The sequence below is a fragment of the Trichoderma asperellum genome, chromosome 3 (genome assembly GCF_020647865.1).
Source record: "Trichoderma asperellum chromosome 3, complete sequence".
Lineage (NCBI taxonomy): Eukaryota > Fungi > Ascomycota > Sordariomycetes > Hypocreales > Hypocreaceae > Trichoderma > Trichoderma asperellum.
In genome coordinates, this window is record NC_089417.1 from 324,602 (window position 1) to 349,606 (window position 25,005).

Below are 25,005 nucleotides of genomic sequence, written 5' to 3' on the forward strand. Positions count from 1 at the left end.
AGTGGATCGTGGCTTGGATCCGCAGCCCCGCCGGACAGGGCAGGGCCAAAACTTGGCTTTTTTTTCGCGCGCCCCGTTTCTGGTTCTGCATCGCGCCGCCTCGAGCGTTACAGGATGGCGGCGATCGGAGGAATGCCTAATAACATCAGACACACTGTATGGAGATGGGCGAGAACAATGGAGCAGGATTAATCACTCAGGGGGGGCCAGCCGGTGAGCAGCTGCAACGAGCGGATAACTGTGCGGCCTTGCTGGCTCTGCTCTGGCTTCATCGCGATGCTGCCGTGCGAATTCCAGTCACGCTCGCCTTGGCGTCGCTCAGGCACGGCGAGCGAAGCTTCCGCACGCCATGCGAACGTTTGAAGACCTCTCGTGCCAAGCCATCTCAGCCATCTCAGCCTCGAAATCACGTCAAGATGACTGATAGGCAGGAGGAAATGCTTCATGCGGCTGTAATCTTGGCCCCTGCATCTGTCTGCTCGCCTATCAAAGCAGCCCTTCTCTGCTTGTTCAGCGGTCAACGAGGCAGAGCGACTGTGTCTGCAGGTACAGAGACCTGTCTCAAGTCAGCACACGCGCTGCAAGCTCCTCGATCATCGTACAAGTACATGCTCACACAGTATCGGTCCCCGCCCAAGGCTCTCAGGAGTTGTTCGATGCGAGCGCTCTGACGAAATGAGACCCGTCCAGCCGTCCCGCTCTTGGCATGGATTTACGGGCATTGCCCGCGGGGACCCAGCGATCAACGGCCGCCCAGGGGGTTTTTAGCTGGCACATGGGAAAAAAAGAAGTGCAGTTGTTGTGGTATCCACAGACGTGATAGCAAAATGGTGCTCGAGAATAGTCGAGAAGATTAAAGAAGGGAAGCAAAGAAGACGCAGCAAAGGATAGCAGCGACAGCAGTATTAAGTACCCACTACTATTAACCATAGCGTGATAGTACTGGACTGTATGATAGCAAGAGTGTTCCATTGTTTACTACTAAGGTACCTAGGTAGCTGTGCAGAAGAACAGAACAACAGCTGGCAGCCACTGGCAGAGACGAGGAACAACTGCTGCCCCTGATTTCGGGCACTGTACTCCGGGCGCGTACCTGTACAGTAGACTAAGGCAGGCTCCCTGATGGATCTGGAAGGTCAGCATTTTGGTGGCCATCCAAGCTTACAGACGGAGTTTATCTCGGCTGTGTAGTGGCCGTTCTCTCTAATCATTGATTTGTCTGACTTGTATATATTTCTCACAGCTAGGGTAATATCATTTAATGCACTACTATCTAGGACCTTGGTGGTAAGCAAATGGTCGCGTTGGACTATAACCTCCCAGGAAGTACTGTGTAAGGTCCCTTGTACATACTTGCAGAACCAGGCTGGACCCGAAAAAGATCAAACACGGCTCCCAGTATCACATAGATGGCTTTTCTTTTCCAAGTTTTCTGAACGCTCGTTTTTGATCAGTCGATATTAGCTGCTACTATAGTATAAGCATACTGCTACCGGTAGTAGCTAGCTGAGCTGCTAGTAAAAGAAGCTCAAGGCCAAAGCACATTTCGGGCCGGGCTGGTTATGCTTTGCGAGCCAACCAGAGGGAGCCAAGCCACACGGGCGAGGCTGGCCTGAGGAATTCCAGAAGCCAAGCTAAAATGAGAATACGATAAGGCGAGCGAGTGTATGGGTACTGCTGTAAGTACTTGGATATATGCACGAAGTTGGGGAATATACAGTACCATAGAGAGTAGGAGGAACTAGACTAGTACTAGGTAGGTACTCCATCTTCTTTTACAGAACCCAGCATTGCAATCGCTTCAATTACATGCAAGTAGCAGTACCTGCAAGATACCGTTGAAGGTTCCCAAGACTAGTACCTACCTACCATACTTACTTTACCCATATCAAACTAACCGCTCAGCTCGCAACTTGTGTCTATACGCAAGCCTCGAATGGCCAAGGCACATGCTCTATCGCTTCAGCTGGCTTACTTTCACCGTATTTTACTAGCACCTATGCTCTATACGCATGGTGCAGCAAATCTAGGGATGTGCTCCGTAAATAAGTAGGTACACATGTGCTGCAACCTCCACACAGAAACGCTCGTACAGTGCCCAGCAGCAACCACAAACGGAGTACTCACGCTCCAACACCGTGCTGCGTACATCTACCTGCACTCTGGCCTGTCACCTCCTGTTTATGCGCAAATCTCTGCCGCAAGCTGCGTGCTGTCCAAGTCCCTCTACCGCCGCCGCCGTGTACCCCATCCCGGCCCCTCCGTCCGTGTCGAGTCCCCAAACAAGGCCCCCACCAAAATCTTCCATCTGGGCCATCCACACCCACCTCAATGACAAGCCAAATCCCTGCACAGTTCGGCCCTCAGCAGACCCTCTTTTTATACCAGACTGGCAATTCCTTTGACTCGTCTTGTTACTCTGGCCTGGCCACCGTCTCCTGCCTTATGGCTTGAGCTCCCAGGCCAGCTGTTACACCAGAAACTTTTCCTTCTTCTCCTCTTCTCCTCTTTTCCTCTTTTCCTCTTCGCCCTCTACTCGTTTTCCCATTCTCTATCCTCTCCTCTCCTCTCCTCTTCCTCCATCCTCGCTAATCCCTCGCAGTCGAATCTGCCGGATCGACCTATGTAGGATCTGGTTTGCAGCGGCTGTTTGCGTGTTTGCCTGCATCTCCTCTTCCGCCTCAACTCGAATCAAGATCCCTCGGACTAGCTTGATTGTGTCACTCCTTTGCCCCTTCGCCTCTCTTTCCAGCCGCGGAGCCTCGTTTGCATCGCTGGCTCGCCTACGCCTTTCCACCTACTCATTGGCTACCGACCATTACACTCGCTTTGTATCACTCACAGATCGACTCTTGACTCTCAGCACGGCTTCACCCGCGGCTGGGTCATAGCTGAGAAGCAGCTTTTGCGCCAGAAGCAACGCATTGTTTGCTGGTCCTTCACACTGCACTAAACACGGGCCTTCCTGATCTACGTCTCACATCAGACGAGAACGCCAGACAACCTTCCACCATCTTGATCTTTCTAGCATGGGCGCCAAACTGCTACCGGGCCCCAATCGAGTCATCACCATGAAGAGTCCAATCGTCCGGTCGATCCTGGGCGCCTTGTGCGTTTTCTTTATTCTCATGGCCACCGTGCGCAACGACAGCCTTCGCGTCAGCTCCAAGATCCTCGAGCAAGCCGGCGTAAGAACAGATTCGCACGCCAAGAGCCAGCAGCCACTCGACAACAAGACCACTGAGCAGTCCAGTGCTCCCAAGGTCAACATCAAGATGGATTGTAACGCTGACCTAGACCACCTCACACAAATCAAAGAACGCTACAAGCTTGAAGATAGATTCCAGTACATGAAGCGCTACGTTCGATTCACCCGCAAGGACGGCCTGGAGCGCAAGCGAATGACCAAGCTTTCACAAAAGCTGCTGCCAGATAGCTTTAGGACCATTGAGCTGGGGAAACGGTTAGGCGGAGGCGATGCCTGTGCCGCCCCCTTGGAAGTCCAAGTCCCTGCCTCTGGCTACCCTCGAAGCGTCGACGCCTCCGAGTTCATGTTTGGTGTCTCGACCACCTACAAACGCTTCTTGGATCCAAACACAACGCCGATTAACGAGTGGATCTTTTGGCTCACCGACAGCCATGGCAACTCAAACGGCGGCAAGCTGCTTCTCATGCTCCTCGACGCAACCGACGACCAGCTTCAAGAAGTGGCCAACATGTTGGGTGATGTCGGCATCGACGTCGACGTTTATCACTCCAATTCGTCCGTGGAGATGGCTGTCCGCTATTTGACTCTCGTGCCGACGCTCTATACCCACCCTGACGCAGCAAGCAAAAAGTGGTTGGTGACTTGCGATGATGACACCTTCTTCCCCAACATGCATGGCCTCATTGAGAAGATGGCTACTTTTGACCACACTCGAGACATGTATATCGGCACCTTGTCCGAGGACGTGGGCGCTATTGAGCGTCACGGCTCGCAAGCCTTTGGAGGGGCCGGCGTTTTCCTGTCTCGGTCTATGGCTGAGAAAATCACCAACCTTTTTGGCAGCTGCACCACGCAAGCAAAAATTCTCGAGTCCAACTCTGGCTGGGGTCCTCAGGGAGACATTATCCTGCGCAAGTGCATCTACGAGAATACCGAGGTCCGTTTGACCACCCTCTGGGATCTCTGGCAACTCGACTTCTTCGGACATCCCAGCGGCTTCTACGAATGGGGAATCAAGCCGCTTTCGCTGCACCACTACCGCGGCGGAGGTTGGCACACTGCCAAGCCTGGCCAGTACACCAAGATTGCTCACGCTTGCGGCGAGGATTGCTCCCTGATGCGCTTCCAAACAACCGACGACTTTATCATCTCGGGCTACTCCATTTCCCACTACCCAAAGGGCATCACCTTTGACACCAACCAAATGGAAGCTACTCTGTACGCGGCGCCGGAAAACAAGGGCTGGAACCTTGACTTTATGTTTGGACCGCGCCGACAGTCACTCCTGAAGACGGGCCGCAAGATCTCTTGGGAGCTCCAAGAATCAGAAGTCCAATCGGATGGTTCTGTCCTACAAACATACACGCGCAAAAGGGATGACGAAAGATGGATCCACGCCGACAAACAGCCGATGAGCAATATTGACGGTGTCATCGAGCTTGTTTGGATCCCATCATAAGAAGCAAATCCTGGCTCAATACAACATTTGTACGCCCCGCGATCGGCACTACCTTAAATTATTCCTCATGTCTGGAGAGAAGGGTAACGTGGAACAGACTGGAGACGGTGTCTGTTTATTCTCCTCCAAGTGTCACCATTTGCACTCTGGTTAGCTGTGCTACCGGCTAGTACACCGTGACTGTACAGCTACTTTCTTTTCTCGACAGAGGGCCACCGTGGCCCAGCAAAATGAGGACAGTCGACGAAGAAAAATGACCGTTTCAAAGCCAATCAGTGAAATGTGAAACGCTCTCAAACGCGACAATTTGAAAGCTCGTCTTTCTTTTTTTTTTCTCTTTTTTTTTTTCTTTCTTTTATTTCCCCGAGGGCTGGCGTTCCGGAAATGGGCTGGATATCATCACCTACTTGTATCTCGTGTAATAGAATCGGGAAACAGGACCTAGTCATGGGACACAGAGCAAACACCCTGGCTTTATTTGGTAACTACTTGGAGGTTTCTCTGTCTAAGTGGTCGTCTCGGAAGAAGCTGCGTTTCTCTTTGAACCGACTTTGTTTGCTTCAACTTCTTTGTTTTTTACTTCTTTTACTTTCCTCTTTTTTTTTTCTTCATCTTGGAGCATGGGTTTGGGATGTATGTCATGTAGATTTTGTTGGCTTTGGTGATGTCGGCCTAGTGCAGCGCCGCATCGCTTTGACTTATATGATGCAAGATGGCTTTAGGGAGGCTACTGCGTGACCGGAACGAGGCAGACCGGCAAGATTATAGACCCAAATACTCCTGATAAATGGAGAAACATAGACAATGAAACACTACGCATTCAACAATTCTGGCCTTGCTCGTGACTACGTATCCTTTATCAACTTGGATGGCGTGTCGTATCTTCAGTGTCTAATAAGTGCAGGGTACATGTATCAACTCTTGTCGTCGTCGAGAATGGCATTGCTGAGTCATCCGCCCCTCTATGGACAGCCGGCAAATGCCCCGCCAACCAGCAGAGCAAGGCGAAAAGATCAAACACTCGGGCTTTATTATGTCATGATAGCTGCTGGCGCTTCCTTTCCCCAACATTCGTTATTCGCAGTCCTCGAATAGCCTGTCTTCTCGACAGCGGCCCGGCGCCCACCATGTCTACGTATGGAATTCCGATTCTCTATTCTCTATTCTCTGCTTCGAGCGTTGTACTGACAGCTTTTTGCAACGCAGGCCTTCCAGCAATATCCTGAGCATACCGTTCCGCCGGTCTCTGCAACTCTCTCTGTCGACGACGATTCGACAGTACATAAACACCAAATATGACCAGCACCCAGACATGTTCCAGCACGATCTGGAGATGATTGACGCGCTGCGACGAGACGCCACCAATGTGCGAGAGCCGCATCTGAGCGGCATCAAGAAGCTCCAGGTGTATGCGGGACAGCTCGTGTGGATAGGCGGCAAGTTTCCAATCGATGTGCGTAAATATCGCCTTACGAATTGTTTTTTTGTGAAGCATAGCATCAAAAGATACAAAAACGAGGGGGAAGATTCTATACTGTGCCATGGATGCTGACTACTTGGATTGTTTAGATTGGTGCCGAGTTCACCTGGTATCCCGCTCTTGGCTACCACACCGAGCGACCGATGGCGCGCAACAACCTCAAATACGAGCTCATGAACATTCTCTACAACCTTGCCGCGCTTTATTCCCAGCTTGCCCTCAATACGCCTCGAGGAGACACCGAGGGTCTAAAGTCAGCGGCAAACTACTTCTCTCTTGCCGCAGGCGTGCTGTCGCATGTCCAGAAATCCGTGCTTCCCGAGCTGCGTATGTCGAACCCGCCCGACGACATGGACAACAATACGCTCGAATCCCTTGTACAGCTCTTTCTGGCGCAAAGCCAAGAGTGCTTCTGGCAGAAGGCTGTGATGGACGGCTACAAGGACGCCTCAATTGCGAAGCTGGCGGCAAGAGTCTCTGATCTGTACAACTTGGCTGCGGATGCCGCGGTTAGCAGCGAGGCCATTAGCAGCCCCTGGATTCATCACATGAACGCAAAGCATCACCATTTCGCCGCAGCTGCACAGTATCGCGCTGCGTGCGATTGTCTAGAAAAGAGAAAATACGGAGAAGAGATTGCTCGGCTAAAGGACGCTGTCATTTGCGCGAATGACGGTATCAAGGAAGGCCGAGTTGCGTCTCTAAACAAGACAGTCCTGGAGGACCTGCAGGCATTAAAACGCAAGCTAGAAGAAGATTTGAAGAGAGCTGAAAAGGACAATGACTTGATCTTTCTTAGTACGTTATTTCTCATTTGGCTTTGGATATCGCTGCTAACACATATAAAGACCCTGTACCTCCAAAAGCCGAGTTGAAGATCCTGGAAAGGGCAAATATGGCTACTGCCAGAACGCCCCCGCAGGTAGCCAATCCTCTCGACTACCTAAGTGACCATGGCGAGCTTGGACCAGCACTTTTCTCGAAGCTGGTCCCGTTTTCGGTTCACGTTGCTATATCGATCTACGAGGAACGCAGAGACCGAATGGTAAACCAAAACATTATACAGGAGCTAGAGACTCTAACAGAGAAAATCCATACACTGCTCAGTACCATTGGCTTACCTGGATCCTTAATGGCATTGGAAAAACCCCTTGGCCTTCCACCGAGCCTAATTCAGCACGCAGAGGAAATTCGACAGTCTGATGCGATTAACAAGATTCAGAGAAGCTTAATTGACATTGATAAGCTGCGATCTAATGACTGGGCGATATATGAGGAGGGAAAAGCAGCGCTAGCAGCAGAAAAAGAGCAGGATGACGAGTTACGCAGGAAATACGGAACTAGTAGATGGCTGAGACCCGAGAGCCAAGCTGATCCCACAGGCTCAAAGTTTTGGGCTGCGATTACTGAAATTGGAGGCTACTTTCAAAACAGCGCAAGCAGCGACGACGCCGTGCGCGAGAAATTCGTCGCAAATAAAGAGATGCTAGAGATTTTGTCCGGTTCAAATCAATCTCTGATGAACTACGTACCCACAAGCACGCCTATTGAAACTTCAAGCGATCTGAAAGCTTCAGTTGGGCGTGTACGAAGTGTTTATAATGATATCCTCCGAATGGAAAGCAAGAGGAGAAGAAAGGTGGAGACTTTACGGGAGGCAGTCCGGCGCGACGACATTAAACCTGATATTCTCAAAGAAGCAGCTCGTCTTGAACGCACATATACTACGACGCCCTTGCAGACGGTTCATTTTGAAGAGTTTTTTGAAAAGCGACTAGACAAGCTCTATGAGCCTGAGATTGAAGCTATTGAAAAGGAAGCGCAAGACCAAGAGAACCTTCTGCTTTTGCTTCAGCGCTCCAACAGAGAATTCGAATCGCAGAAGCGTCTCGTTGACGGAAAAGGCCATCGTGAGCGCGAGCACGTGTTGCAGGAATTGAACGGCGCGTACTTCAAGTACAAGGAAATTGGCAACAACTTGGAAGTAGGAAGAAAATTCTATAATGATCTCAATAGGATCGTTGCCAATGGTTTTCGGGATCCTATCAAAGCGTGGGTATCCGAGCGACGGATAGAGGCAAGGAACCTGGAAGAGTGAGTAAACATCTGGAAGTGTCATATGATTGATTGATTGCGGGCTAATGAAGATGGTATAGGGAACTCAATATGCCGACTCTGTCAAATCTCAACATTCAAAATAACCAGCAGCCTATTCGCAATCCTTCACCAGGATACATATCACCGCCTATCGGCCACAACCATCAGTTTGCCCCACAGCAGCAGCAACAACCTCAATTCCAACAGTCGTATCGGCAGGCATACCAGCAACAACAGCCACCACCGCATCAACAGTATCAACAACCGCTACAACCGCAGCAACAGACCTCATTTTCTAGACCGGCAGTCCAGAGTCCCGCGGAAGCATCGATTCAATCTTGGGCTGGAGGAGCAATGCAACAGCCACAGATGCAGCCACAACCCGGGCAGCAGTCGAGTCCAATGCCTGGAACGTGGAACCCATCCATGGGAATTAAATTTGGAGGGCCGCCGCCCGGAGGACCTCAAGGCCAAGAAGGAACATGGAACGCCAATTCGGGGATTCGATTTGGCTGAGACGGATATATACTTGAAATGGCGCAATTATGCTTGAGATTATCAAAATCGATATATGTATATCATGTCCATATGTACATACTCGGGGAGCATTCATATATTGTTTAAGTTTCCAGGTCATTTGGATGCATATAGATGGAGTGTTGAAATGGGGGAAATGCGATGACAATGTGTCATATATTACTTTAAGGATCATATGGGCACGGATGATGATATTTCTGAAGGAGTGATACTGCAACGTTTGACCTGAACTAGATAGTCTAGATTCAATCATAGAACAAAGACGGCTGAAGCTATCGACTAACACACATATAAGAGCATAGCTTGTCTATGTGAGGCGATCAAGCGAGAATGGCCGCTGTTATTATAATGCTGTATTTTTCTGGCAAGAATTCGGCTGTGATAGGTAAAATATATTGAGTTACCCACATATGTCCAAGAAGGTGCACAAATTTCATGGTGGGAAGGCCATGAAAGAAGAATGACTAAGGATGTCTTGGACGATAAATACAATGTCGTATTTCGCTCACAATATTAGACATTACGCTGATGAATGCCAACCCCTTTGTATGTGAGACTTTTCGTTTTGACTTGGTATGACGCTTCATATTGTCTCAATATTGAAGAGAAGCTCGGTTGCTCGGCTCGTTATCTTACATTCCGACCGATTTGATCAACAGACATGCTCATTCTTGCGTTGAATATGTATTTGTCGATCCAACAACTCAAGGATCGTAGGAATCAAGGCAGAGTTGAGATCGCCATTCCTTTTATCAAAAGAAGAGTCATTGGCAAATGCTGGAAGTTATATTCATGGTGGATATGGATATAAATACAGCAGTCTGCATGCGACGCTCATACAGACATTAACAGCAACCAAACACCGAACAAATCAATAACGTCTACTCATTATACAAAAAAAAGAAAAAAAGAAAAACTCACAAGATAGAGCCGTCAGAATGAGATTCACAGCCGCCACCGCAGTCTCTCTTCTCGCGGGCAGCGCAATCGCTGCCCCCGCAGACATGAACATGAACTCCAGTAAGGCGGCCGACATGTCCACAGATGCCTCCTCAATCACCAATATCCGTCTGGCCGACATGTTCAGCGAGCGCCAGATGGCTGTGCTCAAGGTCCTCTCCAAGCACCAACAGGAGCTGGGAATGAGCCAGGAGGAGATGCAAATGATGGACGCCTTCATGGCCGCGCTCCACGGCGACGCTGCCGGTAACGTCAAGAGAGATGATCCAGCTCCAGTTGACGCTGCAGATACTGCTCCTGTCGACGCTGCAGATACTGCTCCTGTCGACGCTGCAGATACTGCTCCTGTTGACGCTGCGGATACTGCTCCTGTTGACGCTGCGGATCCTACTGTCACTCCTACTTCCGCCAACTCCACTGCTCTGGACATCCTTGATGGTGTGATTGCTGCTTTGACTGCGGCCGGCTCTAATGCTGCGACTCCCGTGGCTGGAGCTGATACAACTGGCGTTAACAGCACCGCTGCTGGCGCTCTAGGCTCGTCAACGGGCCTTCTCAGCATCCTTAAGGGCATCCCAGTCTTGGGAGCTCTACTAGGAACTATGACAAGCACTGCTGGAGGAGCAACCTCTGGGCTGGGATCTGCGACTTCTGGACTTTCTAATCTCACTGGTGGATGTGCTGGAGGTCTGGGTGCCCTGACTGGTGGATTAGAAGGCCTGACTGGCGGTTTGGGAGGTTTGAAGGGGGGTCTGGGAGGCCTTACTGGTGGTCTTGGACTGTTGGGTGGTCTTAAAAAGGGCGGCCTGCTGGGCGGCATTCTTATTCCGGGTATTTTGTAAATCGTTGTCTTTGTGCTTGACGGACAGTAAAGAGGTTTGCTTTTAGTATTTGGTGAGGCAAAAGAATGTATGAAATGAAGGAATTTTAGGGTGAGAAATTTGAATCAATATATGATAATGATGTTCATTTGGTTTCGTTTCTTGATGTGTGTTACTGGGGATCATTTAACTGGTAACGGATGTATATTACCAAGTGGCCAAATCTCCGGATGGTACTCCCTAATGGTCTTTTGGTTAGCTCGAATACGAAGATTTAACCGCGCAATACCACCAAGTGTGTCGCTTCCACTTCATCGAATCCTGTTCCGGGTGCCGACGCCCTTTGGTCGCTTCAACCCTTTAGTCAACATCAAGGCACTAGTACAGAATATCAGTTATAAACAGAATTATGCATGAAAAGAATGTTATAAATTCATTGCAGCTTCAAATAATGTCTAATAGGGTATTAAGGATGGTTTGCAGCGTCGCCTAGGATAGCAAACTTTCGCCTCCTAATAGTACTTTCTCCTTATACCGTCTATAGAGGGTAAACTCGTTCACAGTCCACAAAAAAAAAAAAAAAAGACAAGACTCATCCATTCCGCGCCCAATTTTACAGTTTGTATAAATCTCCCAGCCAGTCGGCAAGCATCGCTACCATTTCTTTGGTACAGCTGTGCCCCGTGTTTTCTTGTATAAATAGCCTGGTTTTGCTTTCCTCCGAGGCCATGCCTCCATCCAGCATAGCTTTTCTTCTTTCTAGCCATGATGAAGTATACCGTGAAGGAACTAGTTTGTCGTACTCTCCGTTACACATAAACAGTGGCACATTGGTGGGAAATTCTTCAAGTATTCTCTTATCGTCCTCGCGGATCAGTTCAGCCAGTGCTCGCGGCCATCGTCGTCGCTGCTGTTCGTTCATAACCTTTTCTAGTTGATCGTAATCAATTGTTTCTAATTCTTCTCCCTTTACGCCAAATACTGCAGCGTCAATGCCTAGGCGCTCGAGGAGGAGAGATGTCAAATTTGGACAACCGACAACCATTCCGAAAGCCTCGATTTGGTCACGCGCGGCTAATGCCATACGCCAGGTTGTATGGCCCCCCAGGGATACACCAAGCATGATGTTGTGAAATCGAGTATATTGTGGAAGGTAGGCTGGTAGAAAGTCGAGAACAAGTTTGAAGTCTTGGGTCGCTCCGGATATCATAGATATCAAATCCATACTATATGCCAAACAACAAGTCTCAGCCTCATTCGACGAAATGGAAAGGGAATATTGAAACCAGAATTATCTTTTTGGTGAGTTTGTGACTTACGCATGATTTTCATTGCCGCCTGACCAAGTCAAGTTTGCTTCTCGACTAACCTAGTAAGTGTACCATGTTAGTTGCTGTCTTGATGATAGATCAGTGGATGGTCCATACTTCACGATCTCCATGGTTTCTCATATTCATGGTGACGGCAATCATCTCGATTTTTTTGTTCCTTCCATCATTTCTATACCTATGCAATATTTCATGCGCAATGCCCTCTGTCACCAAGTACGTCCTTGTTCGGTTGTGAGCTAGATAAAGCACACCCACGTCCACTCCGGATTTATTTTTTATCTCCTCTAATCCATAGATATAGATTGTCACGCCACCTATTACTAGAGGAGTTTTGCTAGAACGTGGAGTCGTGCTTGGGAGAGAAAAGCGTGGTTCTAAGCCATCTGGCGTGGTGCTTGGGGAGAGCAACGAATCTGACATGTTGACACGACCTTCCTCGACGTTATTGAATGCATGAACAAGCAAACAGTTAGAATGCTTAAATATCTTTTCAGAAATATAAGGGAATAAAGGGAATAAACGGGAATAAAGTGTGGCTTACGAATAACTCGCTAATTCTAATATACTTTTCTATAGCAATAGAAGAATCGAATATATCCAAGCCGATGCTCATAGAGGAAACGCTTACCCGGCAATTATATGCCGGTTCTGACTTTTTAGCCGACAAGCAAGGGGTTTCGGTAGATTCGGTTATTTCGGTCAACTCCAGTAAATACGCCCGTAGTGTTGACACTAACGCTTGACAGATGAGACGTCTTGGCATTCCGTTAGTGTCACGCACCCCAGATTTTCGATGCAAGTAGCATTTGTGGTTGAGCCCTTGCAGGCCTATCAAATGTGCGCTTCCCGATTGAGTGTCTACAGTTACTCTATGTTGAAAACAAAGGCGATTTAAGATGAAAATTAAATACTTTGATTTGCAAAGAAAGAAAAGGGAAGAGAAGGTATGGATGGAGAACAGTTGCATTTTTTTTTTGTCTACAAATTATACTACTATATGTTTTCTCCATATGTAAACCAATCATGCTATTGTCTTTCCCCCCCGCTACCTTATATTTCAGAAATAATATCCCAAAAGCTCAAAGGGTGTTGTTTAAAGAAATCCAAAATGATCGGAGTAGCGTTGAAACTTGCAAGATGATGCCCAACTACTTGGTTATCCGCATTTGGTGCAGTACTAGGCCAATCGTGTCCGATAACTGCATCGTATACATGTTCCACCAATCCAAAATTGACTCCAGTTCCAAATTTGTAAGACACAGTGTTTGACGAGATTTGCGTTGTGACATTGTGCAGGCCAAGTCTGTCTCTTACAGCCCATTGTTGAATGAAATGCGGAATCGATGGAAGACATTCTTTCTTGCGCTCCCCGCCCTGATATTTGATCGTCGAGTCGTTGCCACCATGAAACTCGAGAAATGGAATGTTGTTTCTGCTAGAGTGACACGGGATGGGCACATCGTTGGGTGCACAAGGCAGCGTATCGATGTAGAAAGCGCCAGAAACTGGGGCAAACGCAGCTATGCGGTGAGACATTACTGGGTCGCAGGCCAAGACATTGCAAAACCCGGCGCCGTCCGACTTTCCAGTTGCAAAGATACGGGCAGAGTCAATACAATATTGGCTTTGGACATGGTTGAGGATATCTGTGGTGAATTGAACATCGTTTATGGTGATGTTTGGAACGCCTTGCCATGTGTTCTTGGTTTGTTAGTTGGTATTGCCTCTAGCAACTGCAACTTTGCATATTCAAGATACATACATTGACACCTTGAGGATAAATTACAAACGAGTTCGTGTTAAATTCCGGATTCGTCATCTGATCTAATTGTAGTTGGTCCTCGGCGGTCCGGACACCACCATGGTAAGACAAGATGGCAGGCGTTGGAGCCTCTGCATGGTAGGTTGGTGGTATAGAGATGAGAAAGTAGCGCAACAACCCGCCGCTTGTGATTGTTACGTTGGCAACGCTTCCAACAGACTGGCCATGAGGTAATCTTTTAAGACATCCTTCTAGCGAGATCAGTGAACGGCTCTTGGTTATCGCCAAGGCTTCACCCAACCCAGCTAAGAATGCAACTCTAAGCCACAGCATTGTGTAAGCAAGTCAGAGACAACAGAATTCCGAATTAGGACGAAACAACAATAGAACAATGAAACGCACTTTCCACTTATGTCAATTGTCTCGGAGAATTGCGCATTTTATGTACGATTGCATCCCAGTCTAGAAAGCTTTACCCCTTGAACCCCCCCATGTTGGGGTTACAAGCCGTATAAGCCGGAGAAAGTTGATCAGCTGTGACTAAATCATGAGATTCTACCGACTTTTGCCTTTTATTTTTAGCCAATACCGAATTCACCGCAAGTATAAGCTCATCATCAGCATCTAACCAGCCATACCGCGCTATATTTTTTTTTTTTTTTTTTTGGATCCAGAGCTAATTGGTGAATTGAAACGTGGCAATGCCGGAAAGTCGGCAAAGTAGCTTGAATGTGCGCTATTGGTTACTTAGCCACCCTACATCGATTGGCTGTAGACATTGCAAAACGCATTTATCATGTCTTGGTATTCTAAATTAATAATAATGTATACCTCATACGATATACCCTGGAAAAAGCACAGCCGTGGCATTATTTGCCAGGAGCGTGTCGGTATAGAATATTGTTACTCGCTTTAGAACTGCGTATATGTTTACTTCTAGTTGCACACACGTTTCTTGAAGAACATCGACTACCTAATAAGACTTGTGTATGTTGCCTTGAATCTTGGGGTAAAATTAAGAAATAATATTAATAATAATAGCTTAATAAAATAATTTAGAAATAATTACTCTGAATCAAAGTACATATCTAAAATCTTCGTTTTGCATATCCGTAAGATCTTCATCAATTGAGTGGAGGCCCATTGGCGAACCAGATCGCTTATCCCGCTTCTTGTTTTCTCTGCGCAGAAGAACAAAAGTTATAGATGCAATGACTACCACACCGCACAAACAAACAAAACTTCCGACAAACCCTGCATGATAAATTGGCCCCGGCGATGCACCGAAAATCACGGGACCAATGACGTTTCCGACACAGTAGCCAACGAAGGTTGACGCGCTGACTGTGGACTTTTCTGGGAAACAGTAAGACACTGATATTGATGTGCAGTATATGCTATAACAGAAGAAGAGAACTTACTTGTATGTCCTGCCATATTTGATGCTGCCAGAGAAACTGCAAGACCGCCAGAGGCAACTTGCACGGCAACTAGGAAAATGCCGGCAAACAGCAGCCCTCTGTTGTTGCGAGGCCCAAACCAACAGATGAGAGTTCCAGAAAGAGAGATCAAGCCGCAGATGACAATGAGCAGGTAACGCGTATTCTTCCATTTACGCGTAATGTAACCCGAAAGAAGAATTGAGGTGGCGGTAATTGCGCCGATGGGGCATGTGAGAGCTAGAGAGTCGAAGTGATCAAAGCCAAAACCGTTGATGACAATGGTGCCAAAAGTTCCAAGAGCACCTGATGGCACACCGGTAAGAAGGACGATGAAAAAGCAGCTGTATAGCTTGTAGTCGCGGAAAGCCTCGAAAAATTGGCTCTTGTTGAATTCATGGCTGACGGTACCAGCATTGTTTCTTTCGAGGCGGCGAATGGCAATGTGCCTCTCGGCGTCGGTCAAGTACTTGCTGGTCATGGGATTATCCGGAAGGAAGAAAAAGAGAACTATTGACCACAGAACCGTGATAGCACCGAGGATAAGGAAAATGGGCTTCCAAGAAGGGAGGGACCCATGAATCTGGCCCAAGCCGTAATTGATAAGAGGAGAGATAGTCGTGGCAACGCCAACGCAGCTGTACCAGAATCCCGTTCGCAAGGCCTGCTCCTCTCTTGTCCACCAAAAGGTCACCAAGACGGTGAACGAGGGCGCGACAGCCGATTCCAGGAATCCGAGGAAGAAACGGTTAAGCATGATGCCAGTATAGTTGAAGCATCCAGCCGTAGACATGAGAACGACTCCCCATAAGAAAGTCGCACATGCTACCACACGGGATGTGGAGTAGCGCTGTGATAAAAACATCATGGGATATGTGCCAACCAGGTATCCAATATAGAAAATCATCGACGCATTGGCGTATTTCTGGTTATTGGTGATGGGGGTTCCATTGGGTTCATAGCCGACAATAGTGGTAAGCTTCAAATCTGCATTGAAATTGAACTGTGTCGCAGCACTCATGACACCCTTGTCGTAGCTTTGCAGCGTATATGTTACCATCATGAGGGGGACAATCCTGTAGACTAATGTAAGATACAGGCCAAGTAAAACAATGTAAGTCATTGGAAAGAATACTATCATACCAGAAGTCGAGTTTGCGTATAAGTCGCTTCTCCTCCTCTGCAGTAAATGGATCATGACTCGGTTTCATATTGGCAGTATCGTCCTCCATCTTCTCAATCTCCTCCGCCCTGTCAATCTTTGTGTCGTCAAGAGATTCCATCTCGCGAGGCTCCATGGTAATAGAACAATCTGCTGTGTAGTTGTCTTGCTGCTGCATGGTATGCATTGCGATATTCCAGCTAGTTCTCGCTGCCAAGCGATGAAGACGTTTTATAATATTGATCCGTTAGGCGTAGCTAGCGTATAGCTTAACAAGTAGCTGATTCTGTCTCGGCAAATTTTGTAACGCAAGGGAAATGCCGGTATTATGACAGCCCCCGCTCTTTTCCTTGATGGCCTGTCATGTTGCCTATCCTTAAGGACAACGTAAGAGGAGAAAATTTTGTGGTGAACCGCCATGGTAGATGGTCAATGTGAAGAAATATTCGGCAGAAATCGAACGCGACTATCGATTCTTAATTGCCGAATTAGCCGTTCTAGCTCGCGACAACAACTTCGTCGCTTGGCGCCGAAAAGTTGGGGTTTGTGGCGTAGCTGGGGATTCTTCATCCGGAGTAAAAGTAAGCTGGATCGACTCCCTGCATTCATCTTCGTTTTCTGCCGGCGGCAAACTTCTTCCCCAGATATTTACTTATCTTTTACCGATCATGGAATCTGGGGATGGCCCATATGTGACGCGGCCCAGCAGCAGCAACCTATGGGGCAGCAGTACTGCGGGTATAGCTGCTCCACGCAATCGTTCACGCGTTGCTTGCCAAGCCTGTAATCAGCGAAAAGTGCGTTGTGATGTGGTTCACACTGGCGGTAACCCATGTTCAAAATGTCAGCGAGACGGGGGATCTTGCGTGATTCTTCCTCGCAAAAAGCATCGGTAAGAGCGGAAGAAAGAAAGGTTAATGGCGGGCAGCTGAGACATATTGACACGTGTGGCTTGATTTCCAACAGACCTCGGAGGAAAAAGGGCGAACAACTGCCGTTATCGGATATAAACCGAGGCGATTCTGGAATCTCATACCCAAAGACTGCTGCTACTGGCAGGCTGTCAGAGCCGCCCATTGATGCTATACAAGGTAGAGACGTTCCAGAACACTCCTATAGCTATGTGCTCTTGGCATCAAGATCACAGTCTAAAAGTAATGTCATGAGTATAGAAGATGATTATGGCCAAGCCGCGCCGGAGGCAGCTTTGTCAGAAGACACCTCATTCACTTACATCGGTAAGCATAATTCTTTCCTCTGTTGGGAATTAGGACAAAGGGGGCGGGGCGAAAAAAAGCTCACAATAAGCTCTTAGGTGATAGACGCGGCCCGCGTCACTCTGTATATGACCTTTGTCATCCTGAATCTCCCGAAGAAACCTTGCATATACCCCCCGTTATATCTACAACAACATCTCACAAACCTCATGAGTTGGAATACATGCGTCTTCAAGGCGTCTTTTCCAAGCTTCCAGATGAGGTGTGCGACGAGCTGATACGATGCTACTTTCAGCATGTTCACTTCGTCCTCCCGATAATTGATGCGCCTGCATTTCTCAACGATTACTGCAGCAATGGCTCTCGGAACATCAGCCTATTGCTTTATTGGAGCATGCTATTGGCCGCGGCAAATGTAAGTCGGCTTTCCAACTCACATGTAGCTGCCCGCGCTTATGTGACGTTCCCTTACAGTTTGTCGATACAGATGTCTTGCGAAAAGCAGGTTTCGCTAGTAGGAAGGCGATGAAAACTGCAATGTATGAACGCGCCAAAGTGAGTGATTTGGAAACTGATGCACAATAACTTTGCAGCTTGCTAAGCCGATATAGTGCCTCTATGATGTCGATCGAGGAACCGACAAGCTGGTGCTCATTCAGTCAGTCATTTTATTGGGCTTCTGGTATACTGATCCGCAAGATCACACTGGAGCTTGGTACTGGATAGGCATTGCCATTTCTCTGTCCCAAAATATCGGCCTCCATAGATCTTCTCGCTTGAGGGGCCGTACAAAGAAACCGCCTTCAACAGCGCGAGAGTCTCTGATGCGTCGCATATGGTGGGCATGTGTTGTCAGAGATCGATGGGTGTCTTTGGCTCGGGGTCGTCCAATGCGAATTCACAGCGAAGATTGTGATACCCCCTTTCCTGTGGTAGAGGACGTTTTGAACGAGCTAGAATCTGTCACAAACCCAGGAAGTGCCAAATTTATTCCCACCGATTCGAGAGCTCTGGCAGAGATGTGGATTCGGCTTGTAAAGATATGCGATACTCTGGGAAACATCTTGAGAGTTCATTATCGTGTGAATGGGATTGTACCTACAATGGCGGAGATTGACAAATATGCACAAGAGCTGCAATCGTTGGCGCAAGACGAAGTGACCTCGGGGGACTCCAGCGAGGAGCTAAGCATTCATGCGCATCAGATCGATTTATACTACCAGTTTGTACCCCAACAACATGATGATTACTTCTTGACAGCAGCTGACGTTCTCCGTAGAGCTTCAATTGCAATACTTTACCGGCCATACGCCTTGAGTCGATCCAGCTCTCTCCCGGTTGGGGCACATTCCCACTGGAGACAAACGGCTACAAGCCGAGCTCGTGAAGCTGCATCGCATACAAACGGGTTGCTGCAGAGTCTCATTGAGCTTGATGCTATACGATACTTGAAGCCAATGATGTAAGTGCCAATCTCTCTCCTGTATAACATCTGATGGGGATTTTGACATTGACAATCATCTGCATCGCGTAGAATAACGGCAATGATTCCTGCTATGCAGATTCATCTATACGACTGTAAATCATCCAATTCTTTAATCCGCGGTCTTGCAGAGAACAAACTTCAGCTTCATATGCTTGTGCTATCAAATTTGAGAGGGACGTACTGGAGCGCCGATGTCATGTACCGACTGTTTGAACGGGCTCAGACGATACTAAAGAAAGGGAGTTCCCAAGCATCAAAAAAGGATAAGAACTCGGACAGTCATCTCAGCCATGTAGCTATCTCTGAGAGCACTGGTGACCGCAGTTTTATGCATGCTCAACAACAATTGCAGTTACAGCCATCACCAGCGCCACAACAGCCTCAGCCGAATGGCATCTCTATGCTCATGACACCAGAGGCCGCAATGATGATGAGCGACCAACAACCAGCCAACCCCTGGTTTAGCGATTCCCCGCACTTTAGCGACGTTGACCAGCTACTTAGTCCTGACTTTTACCTCTCTGAGGATGTTTTTCCGGACTTTGTTCTTGGCTACGAAAACAGTGCCGTCTACGGCCCGCTTGTTGTGGGATCAAGCAAGATGAGTGACGGGATTCTACGATAATGTGTAATATATTCTAGTTTAGTGCATCAGACTCTCTTTTCTCGTCTTAATTACCAGCAATAATAATATCTAGATTACGAGAAATGATGTGGTGACTCTATAGAAGTAGAGTCATGTCATTTCTGGCATCATGGGAGTGCGAGAGCACATGAAACCTACCTCCGCTCTACGAGAATGCTTGGAAGATGGTATCTATTGTTGAGAAAATTGCGATACTATTGAGCTATAAATACCAATGTAATAGATTGTGGTCTAATATCATCCCCATATTTAAATTGGCCTCGTGTTTTACTCATACCAATCTCTATCGTTCTCAATCAACTGGCGCCCGCAATGATAAGTGGCATCGGCCAATCCATGCCCAAGCCCTCAGATCCCACCGATCAGGTTTGATCTCGAAGACCTCCCAGACCCAAACTTCCGAATCAAGGATGCTCCCGAGCAGCGGTGCCGAGCTGAGCGCGCTCTACATGCATACTGGGCACAGGCTGCGAATATGACCAAGGCCGACCAAGAAATCTACATTCAACTGCTGAAGAACTGTTCTTTCGTTGTCCAGGTGGATGCCATCGACGATCCCAGAGAGCATACGCTGTACAAGGACTTGGCAACCAACCCCTCTTGGCCCAAGTACGTGATGCTGAAGGCCATCTACGGCCCAGAGATCCTCAGCCAGAAACTCATGGTCGACCTTGAGATAGATCTTGAACCTATCTTTGGTTCTCTCGATATCAAAGACCTCACCTCGACATACCTTCAGGGACACGTCGCAAAACGCAAGCGAGAGGAGGAATCCGAGACTGAAGACAATGAAGAGATTCCCAGCCGTATTGTCAAGAAGCAATCACCGGAAATCATGCCTTCCGAGCAGACTCCCGTCACTACGACTCAAACTCAGCCCTCTCGGTCCAGTGCTCAGAACATCGCGACTCCCACTCTCAGCCCCACAGTCTCTCCATCATCCTCCAGAGCGGCACGTCGCATCACTATGGGAGAAGCTCTCAGCAATCAGGATGCACTTCTCAAAAGGCGATGCGATGCGCTCGAAGCTTCCGTGGCAGATCTTCGGCGAAAGGTCGACGCGAGTCACATGAATGTGATCGTGCTACTAACTACTATCTTGGAGAGAGTTGGACGATTGGACGAAGGAATCGATGCCATTAGACGCGAACTGGGTTTGTGATTACCTCAACTCTGGATTTTTTATTGGATGGCTACCGTGAGTGCTCTAAAGAAGCCAATGTATCGAAAACAATCGGCATCGAATTTGACTGTCTTATGGATTAGCTATTAGGTGTATTTGTATTATGTTATATGTGTTTCTATCGACAGGATCTAGCTTAGTAAATGGAAAACTCCTTCTCTCTTATAAATTGTCTTGTGGATATGATCATAACGACTCTGGTCGTATCTATCCAAATCAAGCCTCAGTGAACCAGCAACAGAACGCACCGACATCATGAGTTGACCATCTTTATGCATTCTTCCTCGACCATGAATCCGGGAAAAAACATAACCTCCAGTCTATCCAAACAAGACCTCCTGTCATTTACGTAAGGAATTTAAACAAATTGTGTAATATGCTGCTATTCTTCAAATTCCATCGCTCTAGAAATCTGTTTGGTCTACTGTGGACCAAGTGTCGCTGGTCACTTGTGTCACCGAAAGAATGCTCAGATGAGAATAGAAACATGTGTTGGCAACTGAACGATTACATCGCTCAATTAAATGCGCCAAACACAGATGTACCATATACAAAGACCTCTATCTAGTCAGCGACTGTTGGTTACAGCTTACAAATAGCAATTTTTGGTATCACAAAATCGTTCAGAGCTTCCGAAACATGCGGAATTGGCTTTCTTTCTTCTGTATTTTCTCTGTATTGTAACGTTAGATTTGTCTTTCAAGTCAAGGGGATTGATAACATACTCGTTACGAAGGAGAAGATCATCAAATGCAACATTGTTGGTTGGAAAAGTAATGAAACCATCTTGAAAACTGTTAAGCTTATGTAGTGTATATAGAAGTGACTGTGGGGACCGTTTTTTTTTACTTTGTGTAACCGTAACACGATTTAAACACGACTATATTGCTCACAGTGACCTTATTTACCAATGAATGTAAATGCTGCACTACCCCTACGTTGTCACTATCGTGCATCCCATTGTCCGTGTTGTATGGTCACTCTGACGGAGGCATCCGAGAGATGAAATAGGAGCAGCAAAGCTCGGAGGAACAGGCGGGATCTACGGTAACACTTGCAAGGAAGCGAAGCGCTTCCCGAGCGGGGGCAGCCTCCACTCGGGTCGGTGATACACAAGATTGGGATCTCGCTACTTCTACCATAGTAGGGTTAACAACTTGAATAGATTTACACGTAAAATGTTCTCTCAAATGTACAGGATCATAGTAACCAAACGTTGGGGATAGTGAGAGTGAGATTCAATGCGGACCTTTGCCGAGGCGCTGCTTAGCTGATAATCTGACCGCCGTGAAGATAAAAAGAGGGTACTGGGTAGCTGGTAGTTGTTTGAGCTGCCGCATACTCATGCTGAGTTGCATTTATGTACTAGAGAAGTATAGAAGCCAGGGGCCGGCAGGTTAAGCTAGGTTTGGACAGCTTCATCAGCCGTAAAAAAGGTTGCGAGCGTTTACATGTATACTATGGGACGACGACCTTCGGAGCCCAGCTCTTTCGGCCCCGCAGCGTCGCCACCGTCACTCGGATTGCTCTGGCTAGTTCGTACAGTGGCTTCTATAATCGGCTTCCACAAAGTTGACATATTGTGCTTCATAAGGCTCGGCCTATTACGAAGCCCAAGGGTTACTTTACCAGACTCACGAGTTTCGTGCGTACTATATAAGACTGCAACGACATCCTCGTCAAATAATCCTCGATGAATCTACAAGGTAGTATACAAGATCGACACAGCAAAATATCCTAAGCATCAATCACTTCTTTTGCGATTACTATGGGCTACAAGGACAACTATAAGCCTCTCGGGGCTATCACCACTGTTGACGAAGGCGATGACCGCTACATTGCCCGTATCAACGAGGAGTTCGAGGTTGGCGACGGCGACCGCATACGCCTAAATGTCTTTCTCCCTCGCTCAGGGGGACCAAGATTCCCTGTTCTCATGACCGCAACTCCCTACGGAAAAGATGTGTAGGCAGCGCACGCATCATTGACCTTGGGAAATCTCTAACATAACTGGCTTAGGCCTTATATTCACAATGAAGTGTATAAGCAATCTGCAAGAGATATTCCCGAGATTATGAAGAGCAAGCATTTGTGCTGGGAGGCGCCTGCGCCGAGTTGGTGGTGCCCTCACGGCTACGCAGTTGTTATTATGGACCATCGAGGTTCAGGGGCCTCCAGTGGCAAGTCCCGGCGGTTCAGCACCCAAGATTGGGATGGTGAGTGCTTCTAAGTGGTCTCTTCAGGCGGCAGCACGGAAGTACACTTTCTCATGCCAGCATAGATTACGCCATGGCCATCGAGTGGGCTGCAGACCAGCCATGGTCAACTGGCAAAGTCGGCTTAACAGGAATATCCTACTTGGGCCTTAATCAGGTTGGTCCTTCATGAGCGGTTCTATGTCACTTTTTTGCTAACTTTTGGCGCAAGTGGCCAACAGCAGCACGCCAACCACGAGGACTCACATGCATGGTGCCTTGGGAGGGCATGGGTGACTATTATCGCGAGGGAAGCCGCCATGGTGGCATGCATCATGGTGTATGCAATTTTCGAGCCATCCGTTTGCCTTGTTGATGCTAATTGATTGCAGTTTATCGATGGCTGGTATCACAGGCAGATTAAGCGAAACCACTATGGCAGCCAGAACCGGTCGGATGGTTGCTGGGGCCCAACGTCACCCGAGGGCGAGCTCTGCGACTCCGAGCTGGATGAATTGCACCAAGACCTTCCCAAACTCTTGCTTGAAAATGAATGGATCGATGATGAATGGTACAAAGACCGTATGTTTGGCGAAGACTACTCTAGAATTCAGATTCCACTGCTCAGTGCAGGCAATTGGGTAAATTCAAGTGAACTGCTTGTTGTACTTTTCGGGCTGACATTATCTACAGGGTGGAACTGGTCTGCATCTACGAGGCAATGTCTTGGGCTATATGCGGGCGAGTTCTCAGTATAAATTCCTGCGTATACACACTGGGCGCCACGACTTGCCTTACTACCTTGAACCATATATTACGTATCAAAAGTCATTCTACGACTGCTTCCTCAAGGGCGACGACTACGACGGCTGGAAGACTGGTAAACAGGCTCCCGTCGCGTTTGCGGTTCGCCGCGGGACTCAAACACCAGGGAGTATACAAGGTGAATTGGAATACAAGTACCGTGATGAGAAGGAGTGGCCGCTCGCCCGCACCAAGTATGAAAAATATCATCTTACTGCTGACAACATGCTATCAAGGGAGAAGCCCTCCGTTGCCGCTACCTTCTCTTACCAGGCGCCAGCGTAAGTTAATTGCAGATACTTGCATAGATACTTTTACTCATACCGTATGTAGTGGAGAAGGCATTCGGTTCAGCACGCCAGTGGCTGAAGAGGAGTACGAAGTAACAGGTCATGGACATGTCCGTCTTGCTGCCTCCTTAACCGACAATGAGGGCGAAGCCGATCCAGATCTCGACGTTCACGTTGCTCTTCGAAAAATTAACGCACAAGGGAACGAGTCCTTGTACAGCTCGAGCATGGGAACTCCTACACCTGTAGTGTTTGGCTGGCTCCGCGCCTCCCATCGCACCATCGACCCGAATCCATACCCTGATAGCTTCCACCTTCCAGTACCGGTACCAAGTCACAAAAAGTCCGACAAGAAAGAGGTGATAAATGGTCAAGTATACGATCTGCAGATTGAGCTTTGGCCCACAAACGTGGTTGTAGAAAAAGGCGAACGTTTGGTGCTTGAGATCTCGCCCAAGGACCCCGCAGGCGCGGATCCCTTTGCTTGCCACGACCCAATTGACAGGTCAATATTCCCATTTGAAACCATCTTTAGGTATGATTCAAGAACTGACAATCGGCAAGGGACGAGAGAAAGCTGCGCGGAACGAATAATGTCCATATCGGCGAGGGCTACGAAAGCTATGTCGTCTTGCCAATTGTTTAGACATGTGGTCAGGACTAAATTGAGCCGACCCCGAATTTCTTTTCTACTTCCCATGGTTCTTGCTAGAGTATTAGAGTATATTGGAGCAATGGGCAGACTAGAGAAATCATCAAGATTAGTCGTGTGGGTTAGATTCCATTCAGTATTACTTGGGAACATGTTCAAATTTTCCTATTCAGGACATTTGCCGTGGTGAAGGGGCATGTTAGAGGGTTCGGGAGCAGCCCACCACCGACAACACAGAGAGGATAGAGCGCGCTGCTCCGAATTGTTTCACCGTCG

At 47.9% G+C, this 25,005-nt stretch overlaps 11 protein-coding genes across 12 annotated transcripts; 8 read left to right on the forward strand and 3 right to left on the reverse strand.

Annotated features, from left to right (window-relative positions):
- The first annotated feature begins 115 nt into the window (after positions 1 to 115).
- TrAFT101_004698 (uncharacterized protein) lies at positions 116 to 1,027 on the forward strand. Its single transcript, XM_066127259.1, has one exon. The coding sequence runs from the start codon at positions 159 to 161 to the stop codon at positions 669 to 671; it is 513 nt and encodes a 170-aa protein (XP_065983369.1). The 5' UTR covers positions 116 to 158; the 3' UTR covers positions 672 to 1,027.
- A 2,044-nt stretch (positions 1,028 to 3,071) lies between these two features.
- TrAFT101_004699 (uncharacterized protein) lies at positions 3,072 to 4,667 on the forward strand (the record flags this gene model as incomplete). The annotated part of the gene is made up of 1 exon (XM_024900426.2): positions 3,072 to 4,667. One exon carries the CDS (start codon positions 3,072 to 3,074, stop codon positions 4,665 to 4,667), a length of 1,596 nt encoding a protein of 531 aa, XP_024759925.2.
- A 384-nt stretch (positions 4,668 to 5,051) lies between these two features.
- TrAFT101_004700 (uncharacterized protein) lies at positions 5,052 to 5,405 on the forward strand (the record flags this gene model as incomplete). Its single annotated transcript, XM_066127260.1, has 1 exon — positions 5,052 to 5,405. One exon carries the CDS (start codon positions 5,052 to 5,054, stop codon positions 5,403 to 5,405), a length of 354 nt encoding a protein of 117 aa, XP_065983370.1.
- Positions 5,406 to 5,717: 312 nt separating this feature from the next.
- PRR1 (serine/threonine protein kinase prr1) lies at positions 5,718 to 9,187 on the forward strand. The gene is made up of 5 exons (XM_024902606.2): positions 5,718 to 5,802; positions 5,874 to 6,120; positions 6,237 to 6,945; positions 6,996 to 8,241; positions 8,304 to 9,187. Exons 1-5 carry the CDS (start codon positions 5,795 to 5,797, stop codon positions 8,758 to 8,760), a joined length of 2,667 nt encoding a protein of 888 aa, XP_024759924.1. The 5' UTR covers positions 5,718 to 5,794; the 3' UTR covers positions 8,761 to 9,187.
- A 511-nt stretch (positions 9,188 to 9,698) lies between these two features.
- Positions 9,699 to 10,640, forward strand: TrAFT101_004702 (uncharacterized protein). Its single transcript, XM_066127261.1, has 2 exons — positions 9,699 to 10,434; positions 10,456 to 10,640. The coding sequence occupies exons 1-2, from the start codon at positions 9,720 to 9,722 to the stop codon at positions 10,581 to 10,583; spliced, it is 843 nt and encodes a 280-aa protein (XP_065983371.1). The 5' UTR covers positions 9,699 to 9,719; the 3' UTR covers positions 10,584 to 10,640.
- Positions 10,641 to 11,032: 392 nt separating this feature from the next.
- Positions 11,033 to 12,471, reverse strand: TrAFT101_004703 (uncharacterized protein). Its single transcript, XM_024902605.2, has 3 exons — positions 11,990 to 12,471; positions 11,882 to 11,931; positions 11,033 to 11,788 (listed from the first exon to the last, which is right to left on the reverse strand). The coding sequence occupies exons 1-3, from the start codon at positions 12,311 to 12,313 to the stop codon at positions 11,176 to 11,178; spliced, it is 987 nt and encodes a 328-aa protein (XP_024759922.2). The 5' UTR covers positions 12,314 to 12,471; the 3' UTR covers positions 11,033 to 11,175.
- A 472-nt stretch (positions 12,472 to 12,943) lies between these two features.
- TrAFT101_004704 (uncharacterized protein) lies at positions 12,944 to 13,988 on the reverse strand (the record flags this gene model as incomplete). Its single annotated transcript, XM_024909938.2, has 2 exons — positions 12,944 to 13,594; positions 13,656 to 13,988. 2 exons carry the CDS (start codon positions 13,986 to 13,988, stop codon positions 12,944 to 12,946), a joined length of 984 nt encoding a protein of 327 aa, XP_024759921.1.
- Positions 13,989 to 14,730: 742 nt separating this feature from the next.
- TrAFT101_004705 (uncharacterized protein) lies at positions 14,731 to 16,462 on the reverse strand (the record flags this gene model as incomplete). The annotated part of the gene is made up of 3 exons (XM_024909937.2): positions 16,238 to 16,462; positions 15,077 to 16,170; positions 14,731 to 15,011 (listed from the first exon to the last, which is right to left on the reverse strand). The coding sequence occupies exons 1-3, from the start codon at positions 16,441 to 16,443 to the stop codon at positions 14,731 to 14,733; spliced, it is 1,581 nt and encodes a 526-aa protein (XP_024759920.2). The 5' UTR covers positions 16,444 to 16,462.
- Positions 16,463 to 16,678: 216 nt separating this feature from the next.
- On the forward strand, positions 16,679 to 19,835 carry TrAFT101_004706 (uncharacterized protein). 2 transcript variants are annotated; one of them, XM_024905853.2, is made up of 8 exons: positions 16,679 to 17,148; positions 17,223 to 17,347; positions 17,429 to 17,494; positions 17,572 to 17,888; positions 17,948 to 18,028; positions 18,085 to 18,695; positions 18,753 to 18,935; positions 19,008 to 19,835. In XM_024905853.2, the coding sequence occupies exons 1-8, from the start codon at positions 16,682 to 16,684 to the stop codon at positions 19,582 to 19,584; spliced, it is 2,427 nt and encodes an 808-aa protein (XP_024759919.2). In that variant the 5' UTR covers positions 16,679 to 16,681; the 3' UTR covers positions 19,585 to 19,835. The 2 variants fall into 2 exon arrangements, with proteins under 2 accessions (XP_024759919.2, XP_065983372.1); XM_066127262.1 differs by having other exon boundaries at positions 16,849 to 17,148; positions 17,223 to 17,494.
- Positions 19,836 to 20,080: 245 nt separating this feature from the next.
- Positions 20,081 to 20,767, forward strand: TrAFT101_004707 (uncharacterized protein; the record flags this gene model as incomplete). Its single annotated transcript, XM_024909936.2, has 1 exon — positions 20,081 to 20,767. One exon carries the CDS (start codon positions 20,081 to 20,083, stop codon positions 20,765 to 20,767), a length of 687 nt encoding a protein of 228 aa, XP_024759918.2.
- A 1,789-nt stretch (positions 20,768 to 22,556) lies between these two features.
- On the forward strand, positions 22,557 to 24,723 carry TrAFT101_004708 (uncharacterized protein; the record flags this gene model as incomplete). The annotated part of the gene is made up of 8 exons (XM_024902604.2): positions 22,557 to 22,753; positions 22,808 to 23,004; positions 23,070 to 23,161; positions 23,216 to 23,323; positions 23,376 to 23,624; positions 23,677 to 24,068; positions 24,121 to 24,582; positions 24,642 to 24,723. 8 exons carry the CDS (start codon positions 22,557 to 22,559, stop codon positions 24,721 to 24,723), a joined length of 1,779 nt encoding a protein of 592 aa, XP_024759917.2.
- Positions 24,724 to 25,005: the final 282 nt, after the last annotated feature.

What these genes read in the sequence shown, in the direction of transcription:
- TrAFT101_004698 (XM_066127259.1), top strand. Translation starts at nt 159, where the DNA reads ATGGAGATGGGCGAGAACAATGGAGCAGGATTAATCACTCAGGGGGGG.
- PRR1 (XM_024902606.2), top strand. An exon ending in GCGGCAAGTTTCCAATCGAT is followed by an intron (nt 6,121 to 6,236) that starts GTGCGTAAATAT and finishes TGGATTGTTTAG; the next exon opens with ATTGGTGCCGAGTTCACCTG. An exon ending in GAGGCAAGGAACCTGGAAGA is followed by an intron (nt 8,242 to 8,303) that starts GTGAGTAAACAT and finishes AAGATGGTATAG; the next exon opens with GGAACTCAATATGCCGACTC.
- TrAFT101_004702 (XM_066127261.1), top strand. Translation starts at nt 9,720, where the DNA reads ATGAGATTCACAGCCGCCACCGCAGTCTCTCTTCTCGCGGGCAGCGCA.
- TrAFT101_004703 (XM_024902605.2), bottom strand. Translation starts at nt 12,313, where the DNA reads ATGTCAGATTCGTTGCTCTCCCCAAGCACCACGCCAGATGGCTTAGAA. An exon ending in GAAACCATGGAGATCGTGAA is followed by an intron (nt 11,932 to 11,989) that starts GTATGGACCATC and finishes TACACTTACTAG; the next exon opens with GTTAGTCGAGAAGCAAACTT. An exon ending in GGCGGCAATGAAAATCATGC is followed by an intron (nt 11,789 to 11,881) that starts GTAAGTCACAAA and finishes TTTGGCATATAG; the next exon opens with TATGGATTTGATATCTATGA.
- TrAFT101_004706 (XM_024905853.2), top strand. Translation starts at nt 16,682, where the DNA reads ATGGTCAATGTGAAGAAATATTCGGCAGAAATCGAACGCGACTATCGA. An exon ending in TGCTATTGGCCGCGGCAAAT is followed by an intron (nt 17,889 to 17,947) that starts GTAAGTCGGCTT and finishes GTTCCCTTACAG; the next exon opens with TTTGTCGATACAGATGTCTT. An exon ending in CGATACTTGAAGCCAATGAT is followed by an intron (nt 18,936 to 19,007) that starts GTAAGTGCCAAT and finishes TGCATCGCGTAG; the next exon opens with AATAACGGCAATGATTCCTG.